Genomic DNA, 10,991 nt, shown 5'->3' with positions numbered 1-10,991 from the left:
CTGGGCCTCCAGCTCATCTAGGGGTTAGGGTCTAGGGGTTGAGGGACTCACCAGAAGGTCTGCCTGGGCCTCCCGGCTCATTAGGGTGGGGTCTAGGGGTTAGGGTCTAGGGGCTAGGGGACTCACCAGAAGGTCGGCCTGGGCCTCCAGCTCATTAGGGGTTAGGGTCTAGGAGACTCACCAGAAGGTCGGCCTGGGCCTCCAGCTCATTAGGGGTTAGGGTTGGGGTTAGGGGTCTAGGGGTTAGGGGACTCACCAGAAGGTCTGCCTGGGCCTCAGCTCATTAGGGTTAGGGTCTGGGGGTTAGGGGACTCACCAGAAGGTCGGCCTGGGCCTCCAGCTCGTTAGGGGGTTAGGTCTAGGGGTTAGGAGACTCACCAGAAGGTCTGCCTGGGCCTCCAGCTCGTTAGGGGTTAGGGTCTAGGGGTTGGGTCTAGGAGACTCACCAGAAGGTCGGCCTGGGCCTCCAGCTCGTTAGGGTTAGGGTCCTAGGGGTTAGGGTCTAGGGATTAGGGACTCACCAGAAGGTCTGCCTGGGCCTCCCAGCTCGTTGAGGGTTAGGGTCTAGGGGTTAGGGGGACTCACCAGAAGGTCGGCTGGGCCTCCAGCTCGTTGGGAAGGTCTAGGGGTTAGGAGACTCACCAGAAGGTCGGCCTGGGCCTCCAGCTCATTAGGGGGGTTAGGTCTAGGGGGGTTGGGAGACTCACCAGAAGGTCGGCCTGGGCCTCCAGCTCATTAGGGGTTAGGGTCTAGGGGTTAGGGGACTCACCAGAAGGTCGGCCTGGGCCTCCAGCTCATTAGGGTTTATGTCTAGGGGTTAGGAGACTCACCCAGAAGGTTAGCCTGGGCCTCCCAGCTCATTAGGGGTTAGGTCTAGGGTTAGGAGACTCACCAGAAGGTCGGCCTGGGCCTCCAGCTCATTAGGGGTTAGGGTCTGGGGGTTGGGGACTCACCAGAAGGTCGGCCTGGGCCTCCAGCTCATTAGGGGTTAGGGTCTGGGGTTGGGGACTCACCAGAAGGTCGGCCTGGGCCTCCAGCTCATTAGGGGTTAGGGTCTAAGGGTTAGGGGACTCACCAGAAGGTCGGCCTGGGCCTCCAGCTCATTGGAAAGCGACAGCAGATCCACCAGAGTTACACCTTTATTCACCTACACACACAGAGTCAGGGGTTAGAGGTCAGGGGTCAGGGTTCAGTGGTTAGGGGTCAGGGTTTATTGATCAGGGTCAGGGTTCAGTGGTCAGGGGTTAGAGGGTCAGGGTTTAGTGGTCAGGGTTTAGTGGTTAGGGTTAGGGGTAGAGGTCGACCGATTATGATTTTTTCAACGCCCGATTCCGATACCAATTATTGGAGGACCAAAAAAAGCCTATACCGATTAATCGGCCCGATTTAAAAATATATATATTTGTATTAATGACAATTACAACAATACTGAATTAACACTTATTTTAACTTAATATAATACATCAATAAAATCAATTTAGCCTCAAATAAATAATGGAACCTGTTCAGTTTGGTTTAAATAATGCAAAAACAAAGGGTTGGAGAAGAAAGTAAAGTGCAATATGTGCCATGTAAGAAAGCTAACGTTTCAGTTCCTTGCTCAGAACATGAGAATATATGAAATCTGGTGGTTCCTTTTAACACGAGTCTTCAATATTCGAGGTAAGAAGTTTTAGGTTATAGTTGTTATAGGAATTATAGGACTATTTCCCTCTATACCATTTGTACCACTGCTCAGTCTGACTGCTTTATCAAATCATAGACTTAGTTACAACATAATAACACACAGAAATACGAGCCTTTGGTCATTAATATGGTCGAATCTGGGAACTATCAAATCAAATCAAATCAAATTTTATTTGTCACATACACATGGTTAGCAGATGTTAATGCGAGTGTAGCTTGAAATGCTTGTGCTTCTAGTTCCGACAATGCAGTGATAACCAACAAGTAATCTAACTAACAATTCCAAAACTACTGTCTTATACACAGTGTAAGGGGATAAGGAACATGTACATAAGGATATATGAATGAGTGATGGTACAGAGCAGCATATAGTAGATGGTATCGAGTACAGTATATACATATGAGATGAGTGTGTAGACAAAGTAAACAAAGTGGCATAGTTAAAGTGGCTAGTGATACATGTTACATAAGGATGCAGTCGATGATGTAGAGTACAGTATATACATATGCATATGAGATGAATAATGTAGGGTAAGTAACATTATATAAGGTAGCATTGTTTAAAGTGGCTAGTGATATATTTACATCATTTCCCATCAATTCCCATTATTAAAATGGCTGGAGTTGGGTCAGTGTCAATGACAGTGTGTTGGCAGCCCACTCAGTGTTAGTGGTGGCTGTTTAACAGTCTGATGGCCTTGAGATAGAAGCTGTTTTTCAGTCTCTCGGTCCCAGCTTTGATGCACCTGTACTGACCTCGCCTTCTGGATGATAGCGGGGTGAACAGGCAGTGGTTCGGGTGGTTGATGTCCTTGATGATCTTTATGGCCTTCCTGTAACAACGGGTGGTGTAGGTGTCCTGGAGGGCAGGTAGTTTGCCCCCGGTGATGCGTTGTGCAGTCCTCACTACCCTCTGGAGAGCCTTACGGTTGAGGGCGGAGCAGTTGCCGTACCAGGCGGTGATACAGCCCGCCAGGATGCTCTCGATTGTGCATCTGTAGAAGTTTGTGAGTGCTTTTGGTGACAAGCCAAATTTCTTCAGCCTCCTGAGGTTGAATAGGCGCTGCTGCGCCTTCTTCACGACGCTGTCAGTGTGAGTGGACCAATTCAGTTTGTCTGTGATGTGTATGCCGAGGAACTTAAAACTAGCTACCCTCTCCACTACTGTTCCATCGATGTGGATAGGGGGGTGTTCCCTCTGCTGTTTCCTGAAGTCCACAATCATCTCCTTAGTTTTGTTGACGTTGAGTGTGAGGTTATTACCCTGACACCACACTCCGAGGGCCCTCACCTCCTCCCTGTAGGCCGTCTCGTCGTTGTTGGTAATCAAGCCTACCACTGTTGTGTCGTCCGCAAACTTGATGATTGAGTTGGAGGCGTGCGTGGCCACGCAGTCGTGGGTGAACAGGGAGTACAGGAGAGGGCTCAGAACGCACCCTTGTGGGGCCCCCGTGTTGAGGATCAGCGGGGAGGAGATGTTGTTGCCTACCCTCACCACCTGGGGGCGGCCCGTCAGGAAGTCCAGTACCCAGTTGCACAGGGCGGGTCGAGACCCAGGGTCTCGAGCTTGATGACGAGCTTGGAGGGTACTATGGTGTTGAATGCCGAGCTGTAGTCGATGAACAGCATTCTCACATAGGTATTCCTCTTGTCCAGGTGGGTTAGGGCAGTGTGCAGTGTGGTTGAGATTGCATCGTCTGTGGACCTATTTGGGCGGTAAGCAAATTGGAGTGGGTCTAGGGTGTCAGGTAGGGTGGAGGTGATATGGTCCTTGACTAGTCTCTCAAAGCACTTCATGATGACGGAAGTGAGTGCTACGGGGCGGTAGTCGTTTAGCTCAGTTACCTTAGCTTTCTTGGGAACAGGAACAATGGTGGCCCTCTTGAAGCATGTGGGAACAGCAGACTGGTATAGGGATTGATTGAATATGTCCGTAAACACACCGGCCAGCTGGTCTGCGCATGCTCTGAGGCGCGGCTGGGGATGCCGTCTGGGCCTGCAGCCTTGCGAGGGTTAACACGTTTAAATGTCTTACTCACCTCGGCTGCAGTGAAGGAGAGACCGCATGTTTCCGTTGCAGGCCGTGTCAGTGGCACTGTATTTGTCCTCAAAGCGGGCAAAAAGTTATTTAGTCTGCCTGGGAGCAAGACATCCTGGTCCGTGACTGGGCTGGATTTCATCTTGTAGTCCGTGATTGACTGTAGACCCTGCCACATGCCTCTTGTGTCTGAGCCATTGAATTGAGATTCCACTTTGTCTCTGTACTGACGCTTAGCTTGTTTAATAGCCTTCACGGAGGGAATAGCTGCACTGTTTGTATTCAGTCATGTTGCCAGACACCTTGCCCTGATTAGCAGGTTATCATTCTTTCAGTGAAATACGGAACCGTTCGTATTTTATCAGACGGGTGGCATCCATCAGTCTAAATAATCCTGTTACAACCTTCAATGTTATGTCATAATTATGTACAATTCTAGCAAATTAGTTCGCAATGAGCCAGGCTGCCCAAACTGACTCTGCGTGCAATAAATGCAAGAGAAGTGACACAATTTCACCTGGTTAATATTACCTGCCAACCTTCTATTAGCTAAATATGCAGGTTTAAAAATATATACTTCTGTGTATTGATTTTAAGAAAGGCATTGGTGTTTATGGTTAGGTACAGTCGTCCAACGATTGTGTTTTTTTCGCAAATGCCCTTTTGTTAAATCATCCCCCAGCATTGCATCGATTATATGCAACGCAGGACACGCTAGATAAACGAGTAAAATCATCAACAATGTGTAGTTAACTAGTGATTATGATTGATTCTTTTTTATAAGATAAGTTTAATGCTAGCTAGCAACTTACCTTGGCTTCTACTGCATTCACGTAAGTCTCCTTGTGGAGTGCAATGAGAGGCTGGTGGTTAGAGCGTTGGACTAGTTAACTGTACGGTTGCAAGATTGGATCCCCCGAGCTGACAAGGTGAAAATCTGTCGTTCTGCCCCTGAACAAGGCACTGTTAAATGAAGGTATAAAAAATAAAAAATAAAAATCGGTGCCCAAAAATACTGATTTACGATTGTTATGACAACTTGAAATCGGCCATTCTGATTAAACGGTCGACCTCTAGTTAAGGATCAGGGTTCAGTGGTCAGGGTTCAGTGGTCATGGGTTAGGGGTCAGGGTTTAGTGATCAGGGGTTAGAGGTCAGGGTTTAGTGGTCAGGGTTCAGTGGTCATGGGTTAGGGGGCAGGGTTTAGTGATTAGGGCTCATGGTTAAGTGGTTAGAGGTCAGGGGTCATGGGTTAGGGTTCAGGGTGCAGTGGTTACTGTTCAGGGGTCATGGGTTAAGGGTCATGGTTCAGTGGTTAGAGGTCAGGGGTCATGGGTTAAGGGTCATGGTTCCGTGGCTGGAGGTCAGGGGTTATACCTCTGCTAGGTAAGCAGCATAGTTAATATCTCCTATCCCAGCGTTAGAGAAGGTTAGCAGGTTATCCGTTAGGGGTCAGGGATCATGGGTTAGGGTTAGAGGTCAGGGGGTCATGGGTTAAGGGTCATGGTTCAGTGGCTAGAGGTCAGGGGTTATACCTCTGCTAGGTAAGCAGCATAGTTAATATCTCCTATCCCAGCGTTAGAGAAGGTTATCAGGTTATCACGTTAGGGGTCAGGGTTCATGGGTTAGAGGTCAGGGGTTATACCTCTGCTAGGTAAGCAGCATAGTTAATATCTCCTATCCCAGCGTTAGAGAAGGTTAGCAGGTTATCACGTTAGGGGTCAGGGTTCATGGGTTAGAGGTCAGGGGTTATACCTCTGCTAGGTAAGCAGCATAGTTAATATCTCCTATCCCAGCGTTAGAGAAGGTCAGCAGGTTATCACGTTAGGGGTCAGGGTTCATGGGTTAGAGGTCAGGGGTTATACCTCTGCTAGGTAAGCAGCATAGTTAATATCTCCTATCCCAGCGTTAGAGAAGGTTATCAAGTTAGGGGTCAGGGTTCATGGGTTAGAGGTCAGGGGTTATACCTCTGCTAGGTAAGCAGCATAGTTAATATCTCCTATCCCAGCGTTAGAGAAGGTCAGCAGGTTATCACGTTAGGGGTCAGGGTTCATGGGTTAGAGGTCAGGGTTATACCTCTGCTAGGTAAGCAGCATAGTTAATATCTCCTATCCCAGCGTTAGAGAAGGTCAGCAGGTTATCACGTTAGGGGTCAGGGTTCATGGGTTAGAGGTCAGGGGTTATACCTCTGCTAGGTAAGCAGCATAGTTAATATCTCCTATCCCAGCGTCAGAGAAGGTCAGCAGGTTATCACGTTAGGGGTCAGGGTTCATGGGTTAGAGGTCAGGGGTTATACCTCTGCTAGGTAAGCAGCATAGTTAATATCTCCTATCCCAGCGTCAGAGAAGGTCAGCAGGTTATCTCGTCCATCCTGCTCCAATAACACAATGCTCTGGAGGTCGATGCTCACGCTGTCAAACACCTTCACCAGGTCCTTGTTAAACTGACACACACACACACACAGACACACACACAGAGACACACACACAGACACACACACACACAGACACACACACACAGAGGCACAGACACACACACACACACACACACAGAGACACACACACACACACAGAAGCACAGACACACACACACACACACAAACACACAGATACACACACACACACACACACACACACACACACAGACAGACAGACAGACAGACAGACAGACAGACAGACAGACAGACAGACAGACAGACAGACAGACAGACAGACAGACAGACAGACAGACAGACAGACAGACAGACAGACAGACAGACAGACAGACAGACAGACAGACAGACAGACAGACAGACAGAGACGGATACAAAAACCCTTATGAATTATGGGTTAGGGTTGTGTAACAGTTCTAGGAATGACTATCTCAACCCTTTATCTAGAACAATAAACAATGGTCGAACTGTAACACACACAGTCCCTCCCCCCCACACACACAGTTCCCCCCCCACACACACACACACACACACACACACAGACACACAGACACACACACACACACACACAGACCCTCCCACACAGACCCCCCCCACACACACACACACACACACACACAGACCCCCTCACACACACGCTGACACCCCCCCAGACCCTGACATACCACGGTTGTTTTGAGGAAGGTGTTGATGTTGAACATTGTCTCCAGCTGCAGAGCATGGTACAGCCCGTTGTTATCATGGCAGTCTCTACACACACACACACACACACACACACACACACACACACACACACACACACACACACACACACATCCAACCGGGTGAATCTCCTGACCCATTGAAAGAAGTCATGGCTACGTTTCCATCCAGCCGGGTGAATCTCCTGACCCATGGAAAGAAGTCATGGCTACGTTTCCATCCAGCCGGGTGAATCTCCTGACCCATGGAAAGAAGTCATGGCTACGTTTCCATCCAGCCGGGTGAATCTCTGACCCATGGAAAGAAGTCATGGCTGACCACGTTTCCATCCAGCCGGGTGAATCTCTGACCCATGGAAAGAAGTCATGGCTGACCACGTTTCCATCCAGCCGGGTGAATCTCCTGACCCATTGAAAGAAGTCATGGCTACGTTTCCATCCAGCCGGGTGAATCTCCTGACCCATGGAAAGAAGTCATGGCTGACCACGTTTCCATCCAGCCGGGTGAATCTCCTGACCCATGGAAGAAGTCATGGCTGATGGAAACATGACATGTCTCTACAATGTAATAAACGCAGGACTGACAATTGGTTTGTTTTACATGGTGGGATCTTTTGGTTTTGGTCAAATTACTGTAAACCTAACTTCTGTAATCCAAACTACTGTAAACCTAATTTCTGTAATCCAAACTACTGTAAACCTAATTTCTGTAATCCAAACTACTGTAAACCTATGTTCTGTAATCCAAACTACTGTAAACCTATATTCTGTAATCCAAACTACTGTAAACCTATCTTCTGTAATCCAAACTACTGTAAAACTATCTTCTGTAATCCAAACTACTGTAAACCTATATTCCGTGATCCAAACTACTGTAAACCTATCTTCTGTAATCCAAACTACTGTAAACCTAACTTCCGTAATCCAAACTACTGTAAACCTAATTTCTGTAATCCAAACTACTGTAAACCTATCTTCTGTAATCCAAACTACTGTAAACTTATCTTCTGTAATCCAAACTACTGTAAACCTAGTTTCTGTAATCCAAACTACTGTAAGCCTATCTTCTGTAATCCAAACTACTGTAAACCTATTTTCTCTAATCCAAACTACTGTAAACCTAGCTTCTGTAAACCTAGTTACTGTAATCCAAACTACTGTAAGCCTATCTTCTGTAATCCAAACACCTGTAAACCTAGCTTCTGTAATCCAAACTACTGTAAACCTAGCTACTGTAAACATAGCTACTGTAAACCTAGCTTCTGGAAACCTAGCTATTGTAAACCTAGCGATTGTAAACCTAGATACTGTAAACCTAGCTACTGCAAACCTAGCTTCTGTAAACCTAGCTACTGTAAACCTAACTTCTGTAAACCTATCTACTGTAAACATAGCTTCTGTAAATCTAGCTTCTGTAAACCTAGGTACTGTAAGCCTAGCTACTGTAAACCTAACTACTGTAAACCTAGCTTCTGTAAACCTAGCTACTGTAAACCTAGCTTCTGTAAACCTAGCTACTGTAAACCTAGCTTCCGTAAACCTAGATTATGTAAACCTAGTTTCTGTAAACCTAGCTATTGTAAACCTAGCGATTGTAAACCTAGATACTGTAAACCTAGCTACTGCAAACCTAGCTTCTGTAAACCTAGCTACTGTAAACCTAACTTCTGTAAACCTATCTACTGTAAACCTAGCTTCTGTAAATCTAGCTTCTGTAAACCTAGGTACTGTAAGCCTAGCTACTGTAAACCTAACTACTGTAAACCTAGCTACTGTAACCCTAGCTACTGTAATCCTAGCTACTGTAAACCTAGCTACTGTAATCCTGGTTACTGTAATCGTAGCTACTGTAATCCTAGCTACTGTAAACCTAGCGACTGTAAACCTAGCTACTGAAATCGTAGCTACTGTAATCCTAGCTACTGTAAACCTAACTTCTGTAAACCTATCTACTGTAAACATAGCTTCTGTAAACCTAGCGACTGTAAACCTAGCTACTGTAATCCTAACTACTGTAATCCTAACTACTGTAATCGTAGCTACTGTAATCCTAGCTACTGTAAACCTAGCGACTGTAAACCTAGCTACTGAAATCGTAGCTACTGTAATCCTAGCTACTGTAAACCTAACTTCTGTAAACCTATCTACTGTAAACATAGCTTCTGTAAACCTAGCGACTGTAAACCTAGCTACTGTAATCCTAACTACTGTAATCATAGCTACTGTAATCCTAGCTACTGTAAACCTAGCGACTGTAAACCTAGCTACTGTAATCGTAGCTACTGTAATCCTAGCTACTGTAAACCTAGCGACTGTAATCCTAACTACTGTAATCCTAACTACTGTAATCCTAGCTACTGTAATCCTAGCTACTGTAAACCTAGCTACTGTAATCCTAGCTACTGTAATCCTAGCTACTGTAATCCTAGCTACTGTAATCCTAACTACTGTAATCCTAGCTACTGTAATCCTAGCTACTGTAAACCTAGCTACTGTAATCCTGGTTACTGTAATCGTAGCTACTGTAATCCTAGCGACTGTAAACCTAGCTACTGTAATCCTAACTACTGTAAACCTAGCTACTGTAATCCTAGCTACTGTAAACCTAGCGACTGTAAACCTAGCTACTGTAATCCTAACTACTGTAATCCTAGCTACTGTAATCCTAACTACTGTCCTTTTCCAATTAGTATTTTGTTGATTTGACTGTGAATTCACGTAGGTAAACAACTAAATCAAAATGAACTAATGTCTGTGTCCAGTGATGTGAATGGTGTGTGTGTGTTGGTCTGTGTGCGTCTGCGTGCTAACGTGCATCATGTGTGTGTGTGTGTGTGTGTGTGTGTGTGTGTGTGTGTGTGTGTGTGTGTCTCACCGGTACATGCTTCCTACAGTCAGGTCGATGTTAGGGTTCTGGAACAGCGTGTGTGTGTGTGTGTGTGTGTGTGTGTGTGTGTGTGTGTGTGTGTGTGTGTGTGTGTGTGTGTGTGTGTGTGTGTGTGTGTGTGTGTGTGTGTGTGTGTGTGTGTGTGTGTGTGTGTGTGTGTGTGTGTGTGTGTGTGTGTCTCACCGGTACATGCTTCCTACAGTCAGGTCGATGTTAGGGTTCTGGAACAACATGCCAGGCAGGAAGTTCTTCTTGGCAGGATGGACCATGTAGGGAGTGTCTATTATCTATACGCACGCACGCACGCACACATACACATACACACACACACACACACACACACGTTAGGAAACTGGAGGACACAGGGCTGTAGTGTCTAGGTACTGGAGGACACAGGGCTGTAGTGTCTAGATACTGGAGGTAAGGGCTGTAGTGTCTAGATACTGGAGGACACAGGGCTGTAGTGTTTAGATACTGGAGGACACAGGGCTGTAGTGTCTAGATACTGGAGGACACAGGGCTGTAGTGTCTAGATACTGGAGGACACAGGACTGAGAGGGTGAGGGAGGGAGATGGTGAGAGAGAGGGTGAGAGAGAGGGAGGGGGAGAGGGTGAGAGAGGGGGGGAGAGGGTGAGAGAGGATGAGAGAGAGGGGAGGGGAGAGGGTGAGAGAGGGGGGGAGAGGGTGAGAGAGGATGAGAGAGAGGGGGAGAGGGTGAGAGAGGATGAGAGAGAGGGGGGAGAGGGTGAGAGAGGATGAGAGAGAGGGGGAGAGGGAGGGAGAGGGTGAGAGAGGGGAGAGGGTGAGAGAGGATGAGAGAGAGGGGAGAGGGTGAGAGAGGGTGAGAGAGAGGGGGAGAGGGTGAGAGAGGGTGAGAGAGGAGGCGAGAGGGTGAGAGAGGGTAGAGTGTGAGAGAGGGTGAGAGAGAGGGAGGGAGAGGGTGAGAGAGGGGGGTGAGAGAGGGATGAGAGAGAGGGGGAGAGGGTGAGAGAGAAGGGGGAGAGAGTGAGAGAGGGTGAGAGGGGGGTGAGAGAGGGAGGTGAGAGGGTGAGAGAGGGAGGAGGAGAGGGTGAGAGAGGGAGGAGGAGAGGGTGAGAGGGAGGTCAGAGGGTGAGAGAGGAAGGAGGAGAGGTGAGAGAGGGGAGGTCAGAGGGTGAGAGAGGGAGGAGGAGAGGGTGAGAGAGGGAGGAGGAGAGGGTGAGAGAGGGAGGTCAGAGGGTGAGAGAGGGAGGTCAGAGGGTGACAGA

General features: G+C 47.5%; 1 protein-coding gene across 1 annotated transcript in view; it reads right to left on the bottom strand.

Moving 5' to 3' along the window:
• Positions 1 to 1,081: 1,081 nt before the first annotated feature.
• LOC124020864 (prominin-1-A-like) overlaps positions 1,082 to 10,991 on the bottom strand; it is a gene marked incomplete at its 3' end in the record, with an annotated part of 43,807 nt that continues 33,897 nt past the window's right edge. The window contains exons 16-19 of the mRNA XM_046336159.1: positions 9,927 to 10,030; positions 6,821 to 6,905; positions 6,021 to 6,167; positions 1,082 to 1,147 (exon numbers count right to left, since the gene is read on the bottom strand). Coding sequence (XP_046192115.1) covers positions 1,082 to 1,147; positions 6,021 to 6,167; positions 6,821 to 6,905; positions 9,927 to 10,030 — 402 coding nt within the window. The remainder of the gene's footprint in view (positions 1,148 to 6,020; positions 6,168 to 6,820; positions 6,906 to 9,926; positions 10,031 to 10,991) is intronic.

This window comes from Oncorhynchus gorbuscha, unplaced genomic scaffold, assembly GCF_021184085.1.
Source record: "Oncorhynchus gorbuscha isolate QuinsamMale2020 ecotype Even-year unplaced genomic scaffold, OgorEven_v1.0 Un_scaffold_960, whole genome shotgun sequence".
Classification (NCBI taxonomy): domain Eukaryota; kingdom Metazoa; phylum Chordata; class Actinopteri; order Salmoniformes; family Salmonidae; genus Oncorhynchus; species Oncorhynchus gorbuscha.
The sequence above is the reverse complement of the archived record's forward strand: the minus strand, read 5'-3'. Positions and strand labels throughout refer to the sequence as shown.